This window comes from Arvicola amphibius, chromosome 6 (genome assembly GCF_903992535.2).
Source record: "Arvicola amphibius chromosome 6, mArvAmp1.2, whole genome shotgun sequence".
Lineage (NCBI taxonomy): Eukaryota > Metazoa > Chordata > Mammalia > Rodentia > Cricetidae > Arvicola > Arvicola amphibius.
The window spans coordinates 138,616,089-138,638,882 of record NC_052052.2 but is presented as its reverse complement, the minus strand read 5'-3'; the positions used below and the strand labels follow the sequence as shown (position 1 = coordinate 138,638,882).

Genomic DNA, 22,794 nt, shown 5'->3' with positions numbered 1-22,794 from the left:
AAGATCGCCACTAGATGACTTCAAATACCTAATGCAATGTAATTGTCATATAAAGAGTTGTCATGCTTTGTTATGTAGGGAATAATGATAAGGAAAAAGTCTGTATTTGCATAGTACAGACAGGTACAATTATTTTTAAGACAAGAGCTCAGATAGCCCTGGCTGGCAGCCTGTCTTGGATGCCAGAGAAGGGTAAGCTGGCAGCATCGTAGAGCTCCACATTCAGAGAGACCCTGGCTCAGCAAATAAAGTGGAGAGCCTTTAGTGTTTGTACCCACACACATGTGAACATGCATACACATGCTTGAACACCACATACACAGAGAGAAAGAGAGAGGGGGGACATGTCAGCATTAATGAAGATACGAGACATTGAGAACCTGCTGGGGAAGGAGAAGGCTGCACCCTGGAGCGGAAAGAACCTTCTCTTGAGAATCAGAATGATGCTCTCAGCTGATGACAGCCACGGTGATAAAGACTTCTTCTGACGACCTTACAGAACCAGAGCAGGGAGTATTATCAGCCTGACCCCCCAGACCAGGAAGGCAGAGTTAGCACACCTGGGGCCCTCTGCTTCACTCCTTCCTTTACATAAGCCTAAATTTCTTGCCAGGACCCTGCAGATGGATTTCACTGGATCCCTCTGCCCATTTCTCTTCCCAGTGTGGCCACATTGAAGGAATTTCACCATCTGCTCTTCATCGATTGCTTTCATCATCATTTGGGGACCTGCTGTGGCTGCTAGAGCCCAGGACTTTGCTTCCAAAACTCAGTTACGTTCATTTCCTCCAGGAAATAATTTTAAGGTGAGTCAGGGATCAAGAGCCCCTTTCAAATAATTTATAGCTACGGGTCCTCTACAGTACCATATCCCAGATCGTCTTCCACAAAGAAATTCTTCCTAAAGCAGAGACCACTCAGGTTTCTCTACCCTAGTTCCTTTGACACCAGCCACCTAGCCATTACATAGCAGTCCCCTCCCTTCCAGGGAACAATGCGAAGCAGAAAATCCATTAGGAAAATCGGGAATTTTACACTTAATACTAAAGGACACTCAGGGACCAGAACTAAAGGACGCTCTCTAAGGCGGCTAGATTCTAGATTATGTAAGGAGGGGGAAGGGGCCTCACAGACAGCCTGATTGATGGTAGAACAGGAATCAGGAAATATAAGTGATGGGGGTTAATCACTGGCCTTGGGAGCAATTACAGCCCCCACTTTCCTGATGAGAAAACTGAAATCCAAGATGCCCGGCCACTAGTGGGATATTAGCAAGCTTGAGCGTCATGGAGGATGGACCCTTAGCTCATAACCGGCGGCTTGTAGAACTGTTGAGCTCTGCTCACAGTTACTCCATGAGTAAAGGTGTGACTTGCGGGCTGTGCCTCACTCTGTATCACTCCACTTCAGGGTGACCGTATCTCACTGTACACATAGACACCATGCCCAGTACCACCCACAAGCATAGACCAACAAATGATGCTCCGAAAGTACATTTATACAGTTAGCAAAGTGGATTGGGTTCACATGAGCATAGGGATGGGTAGAGAGCAACCAACCAGACAGGCAGAAGCTTGCAATACCCCCCACCTAGACCCCGAAAGGAGGAAGGCACCTAATATTGCATGACAATTCCCACTGACCTGCCATCTCATCACTAGTAGCAGGGACAGAAGCACAGCTCCACTCCGTCTTTCACAGAAGTCTGAAGCATCCCCATTCCCTAGGAACCCCCACCAAGCAAAACTAAGACTGCCGGTTTCACTACAGAAGAGAATTCTGGGATGAGCCAGTATGAAACAAAGTTGGAGTTTATTAAAGGATATTTTAAGATATATCTTAAGCACAAAAGTTAAGAGAGAGAGATGGTCAAGGAGAGAATAAAAGTTCTACCTGTGGTGTGGGCTTCACAGCGGGGAGTCTGAATTAGGTTTCTTTACAATAGAATTTGGGTGGCTGCCAAGTTAGTTGCCTAAAAGTTGCTAAAAAGCACCACACACACACACACACACACACACACACACTTTAAAATTGCTCAGAGATGTAGTTTACAGCAATGGTAAAAGTTCAGGAATTTTTCTTGTGCAAACAAAGCTGTCAGGTGGATTTATGAGGGTAGGGTTTAGGTTGAAGAATGAGACAGGAGTGTTGGAAAATTGAGATGATGTACCAGCCTGGCACTACATAAGACCGGGTTAGCTACTGCCCTTGACAAGGTGTCTTTTGGAAGACATAGCCGTCTTTGTGGGCAACTTTGGCCTGAAGATTCCTGACTCCGTGAACAGGTCAGGCACACCTTCTGTCTCATGCTTTCCTTCTCAGGTCCCCACAGTTGTCCCTGTCCTTCTGTCCTTTGGAATCTGACCACCTGGTGTGTGCTAAAGAACCCCCAGAGAATACCCAACATCCTTGTGGTTTCAGGTCAGTCTGGTCCCCAGCACTGGTGCAGCCTCCTAGAGATGTCATCTGTTCACCCATCTGTCTGTCTACCTGGACCTGGTCCTGGGGCTGGCTGATATGACCTCCACGGTCCTGTACCTCACCTCTGCAGCTCAACTCAACCCTGAGGCATGGCTGGGTTTGTGAGTCAGCAACTCAGCTCTGCTCACCTCTAGCAGATCTCCACACTGGGGTCATCAACATAGTGTCTAACCACGTGCTTGAGTTCCCTCTGAGTCTGAATTAGCTATCTATGCTTCCAGGAAGGCTCTCACTGCTATGGAATAATCCTTTTGTACACTGTGAAGATTTGTCACTCAGACTGCTTTCATAAAAAGCTATTTGGCCAGTAGCCAGGCAGGAATTAGAGGCAGAACAACAAAACTAGGAGAATGATGGGAAGAAGAAGGGCAGAATCAGAGGAAGCAAGATGTATAGAAAATGAGGTAACAAACCAAGAGCCACATGGCAAAGCATAGATGAGAAATATGGCTTAATTTAAATGTAAGAGTTAGGTAGTAATAAGCTGAGCTATCAGCTGAGCATTTACAATTAATATTAAGTCTCCGTGTCAATTATTTGGGAAGCAGCTGCCAGTTATTTGGGAGCAGGCAGTCGAGACAGGGAAACTCCACCTACACCATATGGAGTGAGTTCCCGTTGAGTCTGAATTAGCTACCTCTGCTTTCAGAAAGGCTCTCACAACTCCTTAAACTTGACTGCAGGCCTCTTTAACCTTCTTCTATTCATTGAGTAATCTATGTATATCCACATATATAAATATGACTACTGAGTGATATATAATTGTGATCTAATAATATCAGTCAGTAACTAAGATTACAAACTAAGAACTTGTGTTTGCCAGTGGCCAGTCATCAACTGAAATTTGGATTACCTTGCACATTATAGCCAAAGAAACTGATGTAGCTTGTTATAATAAATTTTGACATTGTGAAAAGACACATACGTGTCTTTCCTGATTTCTGGCAAAGCATGCCTACATCTCAACAGGAACCAATAAATGAAACTGTAACACTCTACTTGTTACCTGCTCCTCTCCCCCAAAACCAAGTCAGTTGGGGAAATAGCTCAGTCAGTAAAGAGTTCGCTATGCAAGCCAGAGGACTTACGTTTAAACTCCATAATCTATGTGAAAGAAATAAAAGCCAAATATGATGGAAAATAGTTATAATTCCAGGTTAGGGAGGCAGAGATGAGTGGATCCCTGAGCTGGGGATCCCTGGCTAGCCAACCTAACCTAATTGATGAGCTTCTGACCAGTAAGAGGTGCTGCCCACTGGATGAATGAAACCAGAGGTTGATTTTTACTGTACACACACACACACACACACACACACACACACCACAAACACATATACCACACACACAAACACAAAAACCAGGCAACAGAAATCAGAGGAAGAGATATTTTTAGTTAAGTCTCTAAATCACAGTCCCTACTTTTCAAAAGGGAAAGTCTCCGGGAAGGGGGGGCGGGTTTACAAGGCAATAGGTGGAAGTTTCCCATGCCTGACAGATTTCCTTGTCCAGAGACTTATTCTCTGACCTCTGTGACCAACAGACACACAGGGTGCCAGCTTGCTCTCTCTCTTCCTTGAAAAATCAGCTTCAAGCTCTACCCCCTGTGACCCTATAACCACACTAGTTTTAAAAACATTTATGAATTTATTTTCATGTGGGTGCCTGTATCCCGACATGGGTGTGGAGATGGAAGGACAATTTTCATAATCTCATGGGCTGGAGTTGCACAATAAGAAGGGATTAGGAGAAAGTTGGTTGAGTACCAGCATTCATTTGTCTTGATATTGGACACATGGCCAGCTGCCGGAAGCAAAGACCTATATTTTGAAATCTGTATTTTGTTTACAGCCATCTAAAGCTCACAAGTTAGGTAAAATACTCACCTCTATCCCCTCTGTGGGGTAAGTTCAGGGCCTAGGAAATTAATCTGGCATTTTATTTCCTAGTGAGACAACAGGCTCCAGGCTTTAGAAGTAATTAGCACCTCCTTTGTTAGTTAACATCTCTTTCTCTCAGCCAGAGACCTTCCAGACTTGAATTCCAGCAGACACAGACTTTCCTGAGATCCCCCCCCCCCCCCCGCCCCGCCTCCCCGCCCATTTGCTATATAACAGCCTCTGAGGAATAATAAAATTTGCAGCTTGATCAGAAAGCTGGTCTTGCTGTCATTTCTCGTGTCTCTTGCCCTTCCATTCCTCCCTTCCAGGTTTATCACGGACCCTCCGGCCGGGATAGCCAGCCCTCTCAGACTCCAGCCGCCATACCTTCCCGACCATGAAGGATTGACTGAGCGCATCTCCTCTAACTACGAGCCACAACAAACCCGTCCCACCTGAAGTCGCTTTTGTTAGGTGTTCTGTCACAAAGGCAGGAAAAGCAGTTAAAAGGCCATTATTCCCTCTTTCTGCAGATTGCAGTTCACTACGACCATGTCATCTTGCTCAGCTCCGACTCTCGTGTCTCCAGTTACACATCATCCTCACACATCTGCCCCCCTGATCTCTTCTGCTAAACGTGTCTGGGCCCCTCTCCCCTATAAAAGGTATACTGACATACTATAACAAAATTCCACCAGAATGTTACATCATTTCACAGAGTAGCTTCCACACTTCTGTGGGTCCTGCATGTCCAGTTCATACAGCACACCATCAAACAGTCCAGATAAGAGCAGTTTCTTGCCCCAAATGACTAGCCTAGCCACATTGAAGGCAAATTCCATAACGAGTTTCTTTGATGCCCATCAACCTCTCTGAAATAATTGGTGCTGCCAGAAACAGACATGTCTCATTGTTGAGAAAAGTCTAAGTTTTTAAAACATTTTAAATGCCATATTCTGTAGGTCTTTGAAGTGTTGAAGGTTATCTAACTGAAATATATCTCTGTATATCTACAAACCCTAAATGACTATAAATTTGACTATTATAAGTGACTATCTATTAATCTGTAATTTTAAATTACATATTACATTTTTAAATGAGCTATATACGCATACCTTAAACAACAGTAGATATATATTATATATATATATATATATATATATATATATATATATATATATATATATATAAAACAAAATTGGCCTTAAATTTGTATCAGTACATCAAAGTCCATACCAATATGAAGTATTCAGTTTTGTATCATATCATTTATAAACAATCATTTTGGAAATTTGGACATTCTTTTCTCCAAACTGCTTCCTGCTGTTTGTTGGGTGAAGTATTTTTAGGGTTCATGGAGAGTTTTGGGGCGGGTTCTTTTGAAGTCTGACTCTTTCAGGAGGTCTGGCTATGGAGCATTTAAATGGGGTTTGTGAGCAGAATGCTACAACCTGCTTAATGGCAACACGGACCTGCTATGACCCCACCCTGGATCTGGGGCGGAGAGAATGGCTCTCAGAGGCAGTGAACAGACCTCCAACATGTAGGACTGGGCAGAGCCAAAAGGCAAAGCAGCCTTAGTTCTAGTCCGGCTGCAGCTTAGCATTTTTAAAAGCACTCCTGGACAGAAAAGGATTTCAGCTCCACAATAAGACAGATTCAGACAGCGCCCTTCCCCCCACAACAGAATGTGGTCAGAGGAGAGATTGTGAGATGAAAGAAACCAAATAGCAAAAGTCACAAACACGAATACTAGGACAGGCCTGAGAGCTCCAGGCTAGGGCTGGGAGAGGGGACAGACAGACAGAAGAGACTGGAGACAGGCCCTCCTGAAAAGAAGGAACAGACCACCTGGTTCCTACAGATCCACAGAAAGAGGGCCTAATTACAGTAGCCACGTGTTCTGTTCACATCAAATGACCTGCTTTGGTTTTTTTTTTTTCCTTTAATTTATTTTTGTTTAATTGCCTGGTCAGGCAAAAACTTGGATTCACCCTTAACTATATTATGTTGGACAGTTAATCTCCTTTTCCCTTCTCCCTCCTCCCTTTCCAAGTTGTCCAAGCTGGCATTGAGTTCTGTCTTTCTGCTTTTGTCTGTAAAATAGCTGGGATTGCAGATTGTGCCACCATCCAGCATGACCATTTCTTCGTGGATCTCATTTAGCAGAAATGTAACCATTTGACACAGAAGAATGACTAACTTGGGATCTGGGGACCCCAAGCTTGGCAGTAGATCCCCTATCTTCTGTGTGTGAGGTCCTGGGTTCCATTGCAAAATTTTGAAAACATTGAGCATAATGGTACAATATGGATCAGCATTTCCACTCATGTTATCTGCTAAGGAGACATGACAGCATGTGTCCCCAAAAGTTATTCAGCAATGTCTATAACAGCAGCATTCTTCAGAGATAAAAGCAGGAACAGCACAAGTGTCTGTGAGTAACCTAAGGGATGCACAAAGCCCTGCACCCCTGCACCCCTGCAACCTTGCATCCCTGCACCCCTGTACCCTTGTACCTCTGCACTTGTGCAGCCCTGCATCCTTACACCCCTGTAGCCCTGCATCCTCGCAGCCCTGCACTGCTGCATGAAACAATGCTGCAAAGCAGATGGGGAGTGAGATACAGATTTAAGCCAAACAATAATAAACTCAAAACCATGCCTGAGTTACCACACTAAGGACCCCTAACTGTATGCTTCTACTCATACACAACTTCGAGAAAATGTGATTCTAAATTAGGATTAGTGTGGGAAGTGGCTGTCACTGAGTGGGATTACAGGCATGAACCATCTTACCTGGCTAGGTTTCCCTTGGAGACAGCACTGATTTGCTTCCAGGCGGGGTCACACTGTGTAACCCTGACTGTCGTGAAACTTGCACAGACCAGGCTAGCTTTGAATTCATGGTCATTCTCTTGCAACATAAGGAAACTCACACAGAGAAAAATCCCTGTATCTAACATAGTCCTAAACCACAGCCCTGCAGGGAGGATATGTGACCATAAGCAGCACTTGGGGAGGGGCAGAGGAAACAAGGTGGTGCCCCCTCAGTGGGGAGAGAGCAGAGGCAGCAGGATGGCTAGGGTGGCTCACCAGAGCAGTTCATGTGGGCTCAGACACCAGCACAAAATAACTCATGATTTTAATAATCAATGATAATAATTGGCTTTTTTTTTTCCTAAGCAAAGGACTAAGGAAAAAGCTAACATAAAGGTCTATCTGGGAACATCAGTTACTCAAGATTCCAAGCCAGAGCCAAACAACCCACTCCGACTACATTTTCTGGATATTTTAAACCAAAGCCTTGCAGGACCCAAATCACTCAAGCAAAATTCCATAAATGCTTTTTTCTTATTCCCTCATTTTTCTAGACAGGAACAAAAACCACACAACTTCAATCTTCAGACTCATAAAGAGGGCTGTTTATACTGAGCAGTCTGACGACTGAGAGCCCCCACCCCCACCCCGCAGATCACCCACACGTCCGCCAGAGAGTGTTTTCTGAATGGTGTCACAGAGGTGGCAAAGGGTATGGCCTTTGAAGAAGCCCGTGGGTGTGGGCACAGTAGCATAGAACTCTTCCTCAGAACTGCTTAAAAACTCGAGTCAAGGGCTGAAAAATCATTAGATAAACTTTATGCAAGAGAAGGGGAAAATGTGTTTATAGACAATATTTTCCAGACTGTCTCTGGACCCCTCTATGGAACCAGGGTCTGAAAATGCTCTGGTCCCTTCTATACCATGGCACAGAGCCTAAGATCTTTCGTAGATTTTAAACCAGCTCTAGATAATTTTTTTATTTCTTTCTTTATTTCTTTATTTTGGGTTTTTCAATACAGGGTCTCTGTGTAACAGTTCTGGCTGTCCTGGAATTCACTTGTAGACCAGACTGGCCTTGAACTCAGAGATCTACCTGCCTCTGACTCCAAAGTGCTCGGATTAAAGGCTTGAGCCACCACTGTCTGGTTCTAGATGACTTTAAATACCTAACACAATGTAAAAACAGTGCTATGAGTGCTTATACGATTAGACCATATTGTCTAGGCCCTAGACTCTAGAGAATAATGAGAAGGAAAAGACCAGGATGCTGTTTTTGTTTCTTTCCTAATTTCCACCCAAGATTAGTTGATTCCTAGGATGGAAAGCGAACCTGTCCAGAGGAATGATGGATCTTTTCTGCCCTAATCGTGTTCCTCATTCCACAAGCTTTTGGCACCCCTTCTGCATGATGAGGTTAGGTGAATACAGAATGTGATTTCAGTCTTTCACTTCACTTCCTCACATCTGGTATTGGCAGAGAACAGAGGAACAAGCTATAGGCGGACCTGAGATCCATTGGATGCCATGGGAGTGTCAAAAGGGAAGTATGTGGGGCTGGTTCTGGGGGAGGAGAATGGAATGGAGTGGTGACACTCTGGTTGGCTCCCAAGGGCAGCTGATAGGAAGGAATAATGTCAATAACATTCCAGAACAAAGGGAGGGCAGATACAAGAGTGGGCAGAATATTTGTCTTGGGAGCGACAACCTAAAGTGACCTAAGCTCTTAGGAGAGATTTTTAACCAGTCCCAGAGTGCTACTTCCTTGAGAAAGTAAAGACCATACAGACACAGGTGACACAGGGAGAAAACAAAATCCCTGAGACCTCCTGTGGCCACATTCCCTCCCCCTCCTCATCACAAGCTTCACCCAATGCATGGGTTTTGCTTTATTTTTCTTAACCTTACACAGGAGTTTTAGAAGAGTGATATGAAATGCTCAAGAGTTAACAGCAAGAAATTCTCATTTGCTAGGTAGTGGTGACACAGACCTCTGAGTTCAAAGCCAGCCTGGTCTATGGAGTGGGTTCCAGGACAGGCAGAGCCACACAGAGAAGCCCTGTCTCAAAAAAGAAAAAAAGAGAAAGGAAGGAAGGAAGGAAGGAAGGAAGGAAGGAAGGAAAACATGTTTGCATCTCTTGAGTCATGTTCAGTTTGTGAACTCTTTAACCCTTTTCCAGACTTACAAAGAGATATTTCATCCTCAGAATCTAAAAGGATTTAGGCTCTGAGAAATTAGGTATCTTGTGTGAAGACTGTTGGTGGTAGAGCCAGGCTTTAGCCAGGATTCTTGGCTGCTAACTCCCATTTCTGTAGCTTGATGGGGTAGCTCCAGTGGCAGACACAGGCCATGCCTATCCTGTGTGAGGATCAGATGCCACCTTCGGCACCACAGTAGTGATGATGATGATTATATCCCATCAACAAGTACCATCTGACTGTGCAGAGTATGTAGATGTGGTGTAGGGTGTCTATGGATCCCGCTCAATAGTCTTCATAAATCTAAAATGTATTTCAATTGACATCAGCAGCTCTGGTTCTGTTTGTTATGATCTGCTGGCCTGGTCTGTCACTTGAGTACCCTGTTCCTTTAAGAGACAAACCCAGCCCTCTCCCAACTCCTACCCTTCTGCTGAGGGAAGCAGATATCCTGCCTCCTCCAGCCTGCACATATTCCTTCTCTCTTTCTCACTCTCTCTTCTCTTCCCCCCTCTCTTTGTGCCTCTCTCTTCTTCCTCCTTCTCCCCTTCCCCCTTTCCCCTCCATAACCCACTAAATAAACTATACCCAAACCCTTTCTCTGCAGTGCAGGGTGTGCCTATCCTTCTCTCTCACATGCTGGGTCTTGGTTCACCTGCCGCAGCTCCTCATCTGGGACCCGCAGCCCCTCATGGCCCACTGGCCCTCGAGGAACTGAGCAGCTTTTATCTAAACCATAACATTGTCCTCAACTCTCAGTTTCTTCAAATTTTATTTAAACTTAAAAAGAGCTTTTAAATTCATTCATTTGGTATATGTAAGTGTGGGTCCTGGGAATTGAACTCAGGTCATCAGGCTTGATAGCAAATGCCTTTACCCACTTGAGCCATATTGTTGGGTCTTCTAATCGACTTTTAGCTTCCTCATGATAAAATTAAGATAGGTCACCACAGGAAGAAATGCTTGGCCGAAAGGAAGAGAGAAAACAAAGGAAGGAGGGAGGAAAGAACTGCTGCTGGAGGAACAATACAATATAAAAACTGACTTGTGTCTCTGTTTGATCCTTTGAGATTCTAAAAGATATAAATAAGAATAAAGGGGCAGCATAATCTTTTTAAAAAGTATTTTTATTATTTATTTGCATGTACATGTGTGTATGTCTGTATATGTGCATGCACCTGAGGTTAGTGTCATCCCCTGGAGTTGGAGTCACAAGCAGTTGTAAGCTGCCTGATGGAGATGCTGGGAATTGAACTCGGGACCCACCCTGCCCTGCAAGAACAATATATGTTCTTAATCACTGGGCCATCTTTCCAGCCCTGGGGCAACATAATCTTTATTATTCAACATGTTTTCTTTCCTTTTCTTCGTGTGTCATGTGGGTGAGAATACACAGGTGTGTGTGTGTGTGTGCATGCACACGTGTACGTGTGTGCACATGTGTGTGTGTGTGTGTGTGTGTATGCATACCTGTAGAGACAAGAGAACAATCTTGACTGTCATTTCTCAGGTGCTGTCTACTTGTTTCTTTTGGAGGCAAGATGCTTCCACTACTTAAATCTCAGCTCCTGGTACCTGGGCTCAAGGAACACACCAGTCTCAACTGGTTACAACATCGACAGCACTAAAAATGAAAATGCAGTAAGCCTGCCACGTCCAGGGTCCAGGAAAGATACTTGCTATGGGGTGAAGCAGTGCTGGTTCAGAGCCCAGATCCAAGGGCATCGGAAAGCAGAAACAGAGGAGTCTGTTTCCCGGCTCACCATCACCACTTTCTTCCTTCCTCTATTCCTTCCCTTTTCAGCACTGTGCTAGTTTGGAAGTGAAACATCTTTGCAAAAGCCCATGAGTTGGGCTGGAGAGATGGCTCAGTGGTTAAGAACATTGCCTGCTCTTCCAAAGGTCCTGAGTTCAATTCCTGGCAACCACATTGTGGTTTACAACCATCTGCAATGAGGTCTGGTGCCCTATTCTGGCCTGCAGGCATACACACAGACAGAATATTGTATACATAATAAATAAATAAATTTTTTTAAAAAAGTTCATGAGTAGTAGTGAAGACCTCGGGTCATGAGGGCTCTGACCTCATCAATGGTTTCCCAGTTTAATGGGAGGCTGGAAGACTGTAGAAATGTCAGGAGGTGAAATCCTACACCGGAGGGTATGATTTGTCCTTGATCCATTCTCTCCTATACTTTGCTTCCCAGTAACCTTGAGCCAAACAGCTCTGCTCCACTGTGTCTCTGGCCATGATACTCTCTCTGCCTCACCTCAGACCTAAAAACAACAGAGCCAAGCAACTGTGGGCTAAAACCTCCGAAACTGCAAGCCAAATTAAATCTTGACTACTTTACATAGATGCTCCTGGGGAAATGCCAATCAAGTCTACATGGCTATTTCAGCTCCCGCAGTCAGAATACCCATCATCGGGAAAGCAGATGCCGGTAAAGACGTGGGTGAAGAAGAGCCTTTGCCCCCTGCTGGAGAGGGTGTGAGAAGGTGCAGCCTCTGTGAAAATCAGCATGGAAGTTCCTCAAAAAACTAAAATCATCATGTGATCCAGCTGTATGACCTTTGGCCCATACTAAGTCAGCATACAACAGAGATGTGCACACATCTGTTTATTACTGTGTGGTTCACCAGGGCCGACGTACAAAGTCAGCCTAGGTGTCTACCAACAGATGAGTGGATGATAATGTGTTGTTATACACAATGGAGTTTTATTTAGTTTTACAGAATAAAATTGTGTCATTTTTAGGAAAATGGACGGAACTGGAGATCATTATGCCAAGTGATGTCACACTCTGGAAGACAAATATTATGTGTTTTCTCTCAGGTGGGGAATGAATGTGTGTGTGTGTGTGTACATATATACATATACACACATGGGTGTACATGTATTTCAAATATATAAGGCATGAAAGTATAAACGGAGAGAGAGGGATTGATGGTGTGCTGGGTTAGTTGCTTGTCAACTGGACACAAACTTGAGTTGCTTCAGAGAGGGAACATCAATTGAGAAAATGTCTCCATCAGATTGGCCCAAAGACAAGTCTCTGGGGGCATTTTCTTGATTGGTGTTTAATGTTCCTCTTTGCTCTCTGCTTTGGTTCCTGCCTTCAGTTTCCTGCCTTGGCTCCCTTGCTGGTGGACTGCAGTCTGTAAGCCAAATAAGCCCATTCCCTTCCCCAAGTTGATTCTGGTCAGTGTTTGTCTGACAGCCACAGAAGGAAAACAAGGACAAATAGGAAGGTAGAGGAGAGGACAAGAATGGGTAACTGGGTAAATGAGCAAAGCTCATGAAGTCCATGTGTGAAGGAGATATCAGAAAAACAATTATTCTGTGCAATCATTGTTTAAAAATCAGTTTTGACTGTGTTTGGTGATGCGTGCTTTTGATCCCAGCACCTGGAAGGCTGGGGCAGGGAAATAGCTGTGAGTTCAGGCCAGCCTGGTATACATAGTTCTAGACCAGCCAGGGTTGCATAGGGAGACCCTGTCCCCAAAGCAAACAACAAAACAATAAAAATAAAGATCCGTTTTTGTTACAGCAGCAGAAAGCTGACTAAGATGGGGACTTTGGTATTCTTTTTCTTTCCCTCCTGCGTCTCACAAAGATTTGTTTCTAAAGGTTCTTCTCTCATTCATTCATTCATTCATTCATTTATTCATTTATTCATGCTTTAACATAAATTTGAAACAAGCTATGGTTCAAAATACTAATTTGTACCAAAGGAAGTAGAAACCATTGATCAGTTTGGAAGTCATTAATGCTAAGGGATACAGGACCAATGGAAACTAACCCACCATGATTTCCTAATTGGGAGTGGAGTCATTCAGTTTAGATGATGAGCAGTCACCCAGGGGAAAACAGCAGGTGGAAATCACTGACAATCCAGTAGCGTGGTGAGCTCAAAGTGAAACAGCATCTTGACTGGATTAGAGAGGATTGGATAGACCAGAGAAAGACAAGGAAGAAGTGAGGGAGGCTATTAGACCTGAGGAGAAACACAGTTTCACAGCCAGCTGCCTCTCCTAACAGCCAGGGTTTCAGAGACGAGCCCCTTACTGGTTTTTGTTTTGCTTTGTTTTTGTTATTTTTTAGGTCCCTTTAATGAGAAAGGGTTAGGGTTGATAGAAATCAGCTGTCGAGATAACTGGGCAGAAGAGTCGGGTGCTCAGGGCTCAAGGCTGTCTGTGCGGTAGATAAGGGCAAGAATACAGCTTGTGGAAGCAGAGTCATCAAGGTGTCTGGGAAGACACATTTTAGAAGGGCAAAAGGGCAGTCAAATCTCAGAGTTCAGAGTTCAGGAGTTCAGCAAGACAAAGGGGTGGGCATACATCACGGGGCCACAAGTTTAGTGTAGGTTGGAAAACACGGTTTGCTGGATACATTAGGCTTAGGAAACAGAAACTTATTCTTGTAGGGAGGTTTAATAACAGTGTATATAACAATGTGGGTCCTAATTTGTTTGCACAGATTCCTATTTCACAATGGTGACCAAAGCTTATTGGGTAATGCCCTGAAACCTGGTGTGAATTCCCTGTCTGCTAATCAGGTATCCCGTCTACCTGAGTAGACACAAGGAAAGAGCTTCTCAGAGGTTTTTATGTGCAGGTAGCCATGTTTTTGCTTCCTCCTTTTAAAGCACTGGACACAGCCACGTGGCTTATAGAAGATGTCCCGCTTGGAACAGGTTTAGGCAGCTGCATGCAAGGAAGTTAACGTTCATCTCGCTACACTCCTGCTACAGGATCTAGAGCACGTGGCATTCAGAGATGGCTGGGCATGGAATCAAGCATACACTGGAGGGAAGGGAAGAGATTCTGAGTCACAGGTTAGTGCATTGCCCCAGTAGGTGCAGACTCTGGAATTCGAGGAAAATCTGCAAAGCCAGACAAGCAGAGACAGACAAACTGACCGTTCCTTCATGGCAGCAAGAACTGGTATGCGGAACCCTGTCTCGAAAAACCAAAAAAAAAAAAAAAAAGAGAGAGAGAGAGAGAGAGAGAGAGAGAACTGGTATGTAGACAGCGTGATCCGCCTGTGACAGTCCCCACCCACATGGAGAAGTGATATTTCTGATTCATACACTTATTTATGTTAGGAACACACTTTATGATGTTATTTATATCAATTTCTCAGTTTCCTTTTGTTTGGGTTAGTGCGGCTCCTATGAACTTTGAAAGTAGACACGTGGTCAGCATTCACTTTTCCTGGGCAGTGTTCTCGTTCTTCATGAAAGTTGAGCTTCTAGACTCTGTTATCCTAGATTCTTCTTCCAAAATTGGGGTTGGTTCCATTTTTCATTTATTAGAGAATCTTAATTTATTCTAATCTAAATTTTAAAAATTTGTGTATTTCTTTTTGTTGTTGTTTTTTTTTCTGTTGTTTGAGACAGGGTTTCTCTGTAGCTTTAGAGCCTGTCCTAGAACTCGCTCTGTAGATCAGGCTGGCATCACATTCAGAGATCTACCTGTCACTGCCTCCCAAGTACTGGGAGTAAAGGCATGCACCACCACCGCCTGGTCAAACTGTGTGTTTCTATGCTCACATGTTTGTGTGCACTTGTAAGCACATGCATGCAGAGGCCAGAAGTCAATGCTATCTTCTTCAGTTGCTAGTTGAACCTTATTTTTTTAAGACAGGGTCTCTGCCTGAACCTTGAGTTCCTGGTTTGGCTAGGCTGGCTAAACCAGCCAGAAAACCCCAAGTGGTGAGATTCTGGGTGTGCACAGCCATGGCTAGCTTTTTCATGTAGCTGGCAGGGACCAAGCTCGGGTCCTCATGTGCGCATGGTAAATACTTTATAAACTGAATCATACTCCTACTCCAGATTTTTATTTTTGAACTGAAGTCTCATATAGGCCTTGAACTTGCTGTATAGCAAAGACTGGCCTTGAACTCCTGATCTTCTAGCCTCTGACTCCCCAGACAACAAACCTTTAAATTAAGATTCTTCAAGCCCTTTTCAAATTGAATATTGTTTTTGTCTACTCCAGTTCAAGAGTGTTCAATCTTTTGCCATCATGACATGCATGACCTTGTCATCTACAAATGTGCTGGGCCACACTCATAGCTATCCACAGACACTGCCCTTTGGACTCACTTGCCTTTGCCCTTTCCAGTTGTGACATCTTTTCCTGTCTTTGCCATCAATGAGACTCTTCATTATAAATCTCCAATCACTGTGACCAACATGTATGTTAAGTTGGAAGTGTAGACCCCAGTCCTTCGCATCTATCCCAGGCTTGAGAGTTGTTTTAGTCTGGACTCCAAATTCCAGGATGCCAGGTCCTGACTGCCCCCCACAGAGTATTTAAACCAACTTCCAAAAGAGGAACATGTGGCCTTTTTTCCTTTCTCCCGGTGGTGGTCGCATTTGCCACATCCCATTCCCCCTCGGGACCACTTGAGAGCACAGGAATCCCATTAAACCTGGATATTTCCTAATTTGGCTTGTTGTGATTTGGCTCGATTGGGATTTTTGCATCGGCAGAGAGCTCGCATTAGGAAGTATTCCTAACAATAATAATTTATCCTCTTGCCCAAAGCTGCACACATCACTAGAAGAGCCCTTGCCACAAAAATGCCGCTTTTTCCCACATTGGCAGCCTAACAGTTGAACAAGACAAACACCTAGATCTTTGGTTCACTTCTACCCTCATGATCCAGACCTATCTACAGGCCTCCCTTAAGCAGGATAAGAGTTGGCAAGACCAGACTCTGTTCTGCAGCAAGGAGGGAAGCTCCACCCACTTAACCCAGGGGCTGTGCAGAGTTGAATTGGCGTCTTTGGTTTCCCTTTCTTTGCTGATAACACTGCCCACCAGGGTTCAAATAGAAGTTCAGGTCCAAAGCATGGATCATGCAGAGAAGCAGGGTGTTGCCAATAGTTTCTGTTCAACCAACCGGTAACAACTTTGGACTCTCAAGTCGGGATGGAAGAGTCTCTGGGCCATATATGTGTCCAACATAGGGGGTTCCCCCACAACATTCCTCAGCCTCTACCTCCCTGGCTTAGGTTTGGGTCACACGGCTGCCCACTGTGTTCCCAGCATCTCAGCTTCTGCCATCTTCTGTCTACCTGACCCCAGATTCTTTTTCCCACACCGCAGCGATTGTTCTTCCTTTAGTGACAAGGTTTTTCATTAAGAAACTGCAGGTTTTTTTCCCAGACTGAGTACTTTTTTTGTTTATCTTAGTCCTTTCTGAGAAAACCAGAAATGGGGTGTTTGGTTTTTTAACACTTGGCTGCTCTCCCAGGAACAATGCATTAGAGTTTGGTGGCGCACCTAAACCCATGTCACAGTCTAAGTACCATGGGAGGAAGAAGTGGGGATTTCACCTTTGCTATTCCGGTCACTGAAAGTAGGGAGGGCTGGGCACAAAGGTCCATCTCCATCCTTCCAGTGCTGAGGACACTGGGGCAGGAAGGCTGCTTAGAGGTTGAGGCTAGCCTGGACTACATGCAAAACCCTGTCCCGACAAACCAGAGAGAGGGAGGAAGGGAGAGAAGAGAAAAGAGAGAGAGAAAGGGGGAGAAATATAATACATTTAGGGGTTCCAACCTGTCTTTGAAGCCTGAGTCTTTTAACCCAGTACATTGCCTGCTTCCTGTTCTGAGAAATTCAGACTTTGAACACTTCCTATATCTAGGAAGCTTTGTGGGCAAAGATCTAAAACAAGCCCTTCTCAATGATTCATAACCCAACAGGGGAGTTCTGCCCACTCATTCCAACCTCAGAGGGGCAGTCTTTGGCAGTCTTCTTAAGCTCCAGGTGATGGTAACATTCTTAATATGTGTTGAATTTCCAAACTAAAGAAACTCTAATCTGACCAGAACTTTGATGGCAGCTACATTTACCCCCAGAGACAAGTGCTCACTATGTAGCCCTGGCTAGCCTGTAACTTACTATGTAGATCAGGTTGGCCTCACAGTAATCCAACTGCCTCTGCCTCCTGAGCACTGGGATTAAAGACGTGCCCCACCAAGTCCGCCTCTAGCTGCTTTTCAGTTGAGTTCAAATAGCACTGACTGAAATCACCGAAAGGAACTTGAGATCACTCAAATAATTTGGAACTTGTGTCAAGGAAGGTAGAGTTAATTCAGGAGCAACTCATAGACAATAGAAAATAGAAAAGATTTAGTTGGGTGGTGGTGACACACGCCTTTAACCCCAGCACTTGGGAGGCAGAGGCTGCCAGATCTCTGAGTTTAAGGCCAACCTGGTCTACAGGGTGAGTTTTAGGATAGCCAGGGCTACGTGGAAAAACCTGGTCTTGAAAAACAAACAAACAAAAATATTTTAAAAGATGAAGTTTAGGAGATTGTGGCTTATCACTGTGTCTTCACTACTGCGAGATGAGTGTGTGATCTAACAGTTTTGAAATGTCTTTGTTTCTGCTAAGAAGGCACTGGTCTAGAACTCCTTGGGGTCGTTTATGTTTCTAATTCAACAGAGAGAGAGGGGGAGGGAGGGAGGGAGGGAGAGAGGGAAAGAGAGAGAGAGAAGAAGAGAGCTAGAGAGAGGGAGGGAGAGAGAGAGACAGAGAGAGAGGATGGATAGATGGAAAAGAAGAGAAATAAAGAAAAGGTTATCTCTTTCTCCCACTTTTTAAAGATTAATTTATTTTCTAGGTTGTTCTGCCTGCAGACCACAAGTGGGTACCAGATCTCATTATAGATGGTTGTGAGCCACCATGTGGTTGCTGGGAATTGAACTCTGGACTTCTGAAAGAGCAGCCAGCGCTCTTAACTGCTGAGCCATCTCTCCAGCCCCCCCCCGATCCCCTCCCCCACTTTGTCTTTAAGTTTTAGTTTCTGGAGGCTGGCACTCAAGTAGCCTAGCCTGGCCTTGAACTCCTGGCACTGTGTCCGCTCAGAATGACCTTGAATTCCTGAGCCTTCTATCTCCCTAGCTCCCAAATGCTAGGGTCGTAGCATTGGTGTCAAGCTACTTCCCGTTTAAAAGGATGGGAATTTAACCATGGGGTAACAAGGGTAAAAATATTCAAGTCACCATTCAAATTGTTTTTATATTATTTAACCTTAAGTTATTCCCTTTTCAAACAAGCTATTTTGTTTTTACTCTATTGTATGTGTGGGTGTGTTATCTGTGTGTGGGTACCTGCATGAGAGTAAGGTGTTCTTGGGTACCAGAAGAGGGCATCAGATCAACTGGAGCTTCAGTTACAGGTAGATGTGAGCTACCTGATGTGGGTGCTGGAGTCTGAACTTGGGTCCTCTGCAAGAGTAGTGCAAGCTCAGAGTCCATGTCTCTTTGTGGGACTCCTAGCAGTGAGATAAGGACCTGTCCCTGAGGCTTGGCTGGCTTTGGGGAACCTGTTCCCCGTGCTGGATTGCCTTTCCCAGTCTTGAGGCAAGGGCAGGAACTCAGTCCTGCCTCAACTTGAGCACCTTTGCTCAAGGCCATGGGAGGCCTGCCCTTTACTGACTGGAGTTGGAGGAGTGGAAGGGGGGGGGGGGGGTGGGGGGGTGGGAGTGGGGGGGACTGGGAGGAAGGGAGGAGGGGAAACTTCTGCCAATATGTAAAATAAATGAAAAAATGTTATTTAAACATTTAAATTAAAAAAAGAGTAGCTTAATTGTTGAGCCACCTCTCCAGCACTATAATGCCTTTCTTTCTCTCTCTTCCTTCCCCCTCCCCTCCATCTCAATGTAGTCCTGGTTGGCCAGGTACTCATTATGTAATCCAGGCTGTCCTTGAATTTATAGACTTCAGACCGCCTTTGTTTCCTAAATGCTGAGATTAATGACACGTGTCCCCTCTGGTGCTACTAAAATAGAAGTAGTTTTAATTTTTTCCTTTTGAGTAGTTAGTGTTTGCTCAATCTCCTGCCTGTGCCATGAGAAAATACACATCTAGGATTGGTCTACAGGCCCAGGGCTGGGGAGGTCAGCAAAACCAAACCATGCAATCAAGTTTGCACCTTGGCTCTGCTAATCCATTTGTTCATCTATAAAACAGGCTTGAGTCGTATCTCCCAGCCTGTGAGCATAATGCCTGTAAAGAATATTTTATTTACATTAACAGCAATGATGTGCGTGTGTGTGTATTGTGTGTGTGTTTTGTGTGTGTTGTGTGTGTGTTGTGTGTGTGTGTATATGTGTGTGTGTTGTGAGTGAGTGTGTATGTGTGTGTGCGTGTGTGTGTGTGCGTGTGTGTGTGCGCGTGTGTGTGTATGTGTGTGTGTATGTGTGTGTGTGTTGTGTGTGTGTGTGTGTGTGTGTGTGTGAATGAAATGAGACAGAAAAATCTTTTAAATGGGGAATCCAGTCATTTGTAACTACATGGGAAAAAACCTTCATGCTAGGAAAATATTACGCAAACTGAACAAAGTTAGAAACTGAAAGACAAAATACTATATGATTTTACAGATATGTGGACCCTAAAAATAAGAAAAAAAGAAAGAAATTGACAGGAGAGCAGAATGATGGCTCTAGGAAGGGAATAATAGATGAGAGTTGCTGGTCAAAGGGTACAGAATCCCCGACAGACAGAGGAATAGGTTAGAGAAGGCAGCATAGCAGGGTAACTACTGATGACTGGACGTCAACTAAGACAGCAGCCTTCAAGAGTCATGTCCTCCCCCACAGGAACGACAGGCAAGCAAGATATCCTAAGCAGCTTGTCGTTCATCTCACAGTGGGTTCGTATCAATGTGTAACATCACGATTTGCAAATAAAACTAGGAATTAAAAAAAATTACAAATAAATAGTCCACGCTCAAAAACATTTGAAACTGTCAGGTTTGTTATTTTAAATTATTTACTTCTGGGCACGGTGGCACACCCGCCTTTGATCCTAACAGGTGGATTTCGGAGCTCAAGGTCAGCCAGCCAATTCTACAGCGTGAGTTCCCAGGACAGCCAGAGCTGCACAGAGAAACCCAGTCTCGAAATATATGTGAAAATGAAGACAGATACAGTGGCTTATAACCGAAATCGCCCAGATACTCAGGAAGTCACGACAGTTCATGAGTCCCAGGCCAGCCCGGGCTAAACACAGCAAACTAAGCTATAAATAAACAACACCATTGAGAGGAAGATGAGAGGAAACAGAATATACATACCGGGAATCCTATTGAGTGTCACCCAGAAATGCTCGTCGGGACTGTAGGTGTCCTTGGACCAGGAGAGTAAGTTCAGTGAACGCTGATCTTTAAGGACAAAGTTTGCAAACTCACGGGTGAGAGCCACATAGGCAGTGCCAAAATAAATGGTCATATTGTGAGGAGCAGGAGGTTTTAATTTTGGCGTAAAGCGCACGTAGGGATTTTTAGCGTTTAGTAGTTCCTGGTGGATGTACTTGGTCCTTCCGATGGCATGAGAAGGAGGCAGCACCCCTGGGGTGAGATTCTTCCCAATAAACCCTTTCAGGTACTGAACTATTTCCCTGTTGGTTTTCAGGGGGAAGTCCTGCCCGCAGGTATTGAGGACAAACTTCCAGGGGACCTCAGAGGCCACCAGATCTTCCATGCAGTTCAGGTCTGCCTGAAGCCGGGAGAAGCCAGCATAGACCACGGCCTCTGTCTTAGAGGCCAGGAAGGCATTGGGGAAGCAGCTTAGTAACTGCCGGACAGCATCTTTAAAAGTCTCTGATGCCTTCTTATCCACGTGCACACAGTAGACGTTCTGGGGCGTGTAAATCGCCCTGAAGAGCCTTTCGAAGGTGTCAAAGTCTTTGTGGACAGTCATTATGAAAGCCAAAGGGAAGCCAGCTTCTTCTTCCGAGAGAGTTTCTGTTATGTAGTGGTTTTGAACCCTGTACTGGGAACAGGTGAAGTTTTCCAGGGTCATTGTCCTCAGGCTGTATGCTGGGTAAAAATTCTCCCCACTTACTATCTGAAAACAGACTTCTGCTAAGACAGAAGCGTTGGGAATCACCCTTGGGAAGTGATTGTTCTCCCACAATTTGCTGTTGTAAATAAATACAAACATCAAGGCAACAAAAACAGACAGACTAAAAAGACACCGGTAGTTCCAGGAGCCCATGGTCTAAAGCCAGAAAACGAGCAAACTGTCTTTACAGACGGGATTGGAGAGGCGTGTCTTTTAACTTACATTTTCTCCAAGTCCGAACATCGTCCCTCCTGGATGTAGCTCTAATGAGCGGTGTGTAATGTCTTGGTCCTTTCTCCTCTCCTCTTCCCTCTTCTTAGCTTGCTTATATTTTCATTTTTCGTTGACAGACTTCCTTAGCAGCTCTGTCGCCCAGCCTCCAACCAACTTACAATCAACTACTACACAAAATTCCAATTAATTACTACACAAAAATGACCCACTCCAGGGAGAATCCTGGGGTCGGTGACCCTACGTGTCCCCACAGGGAAATCACTATCAGTGACCTTCCGGCAATGCATCCTTCTGGAGCTCTGAGCCAAGCCTCTTCTCCCAGTGGACGGCCGGTGGTAACTGTGCCTGCTTCCCCGGCTTCCTGTTAATCATTGCATTCAAATGACTGGGTTTGTTTGCTTAACCAGCTCTGCCCAGCTAAAGTTCTGAGCATGTGAACACTGCCTGGAGAGAGACTCTGTCAATTAAAAAAAAAAAGTCATGCTTGACAATAAATTGCTTAACCCTGCCTTCTCCCACCCGTACTCCCCGCCCCTTTCCTCCCTGGCTGGGTGTGCTTTAAAGCAAGGCAGAAGACTGACTGTTGAGCCAAATTCTTTCCGGGGCTTAATTTTCTGTGCTGCTAGAGAAGGTCCTTAAAAAGGCATATTAACTACTATGCAGACCTCACCATCTAACTCCCATGAAGCTACTGGACATTCTGAATAAAGGCTAAATGTTTAAAAACAAAACAAAACAAACAAACAGGAAAACGTTTAGAACCAACAGCTTCCCATCACTCTCAAATTCCATGGAAGCTAATGTTACTAGATGTCAAGCTTGCTCTGTGTTTTCCCTGCACAGGATACGGGCGGAATGTTCTGATGCCCAGAGAAGGGAGAGGAGCCAAGTCAATTTTAAATAGTACAGGCGTAAAGACTTTCAGGTCCCGAAGCTTCAGTTATTTTACTTATTATCCAGGCTGACTTCTAATGACAGACCTCAGTTGATTTTTTTTTTCCTCCTGGGACTCTTCAGTTTTACTAGGGAAACTGAGGCTTCCTTTTGAGGTTCTTAGTCTCACTCATACAAGAATTTAGAAATGGACTCAGAGCCGGACGGTGGTGGCACATGCTTTTAATTCAGCACTTGGGAGGTAGAGGCAGGTGGATCTCTGCGAGTTTGAGGTCAGCCTGGTCTACAGAATGAATTCCAGAATAGCCAGGGCTGCAAAAGACACCCCCCCCACACCCCGTCTCCAAAAACAACAAAACAAAAAGACTCGGAAAAAAACACCAGGACTACTTCACTAGCGTTTAAAAGAAGAGTACAGTGCAG

General features: G+C 44.6%; 1 protein-coding gene across 2 annotated transcripts in view; it reads right to left on the bottom strand.

Moving 5' to 3' along the window:
* LOC119817452 (N-acetyllactosaminide beta-1,6-N-acetylglucosaminyl-transferase-like) overlaps positions 1 to 21,905 on the bottom strand; it is a 91,076-nt gene extending 69,171 nt beyond the window's left edge. For both annotated transcript variants that reach the window (XM_038334683.1, XM_038334685.1), the window contains exon 1: positions 20,475 to 21,905. In XM_038334683.1, coding sequence (XP_038190611.1) covers positions 20,475 to 21,396 — 922 coding nt within the window. In that variant the 5' untranslated portion in view covers positions 21,397 to 21,905. The remainder of the gene's footprint in view (positions 1 to 20,474) is intronic.
* Between the last annotated feature and the right edge of the window lie 889 nt (positions 21,906 to 22,794).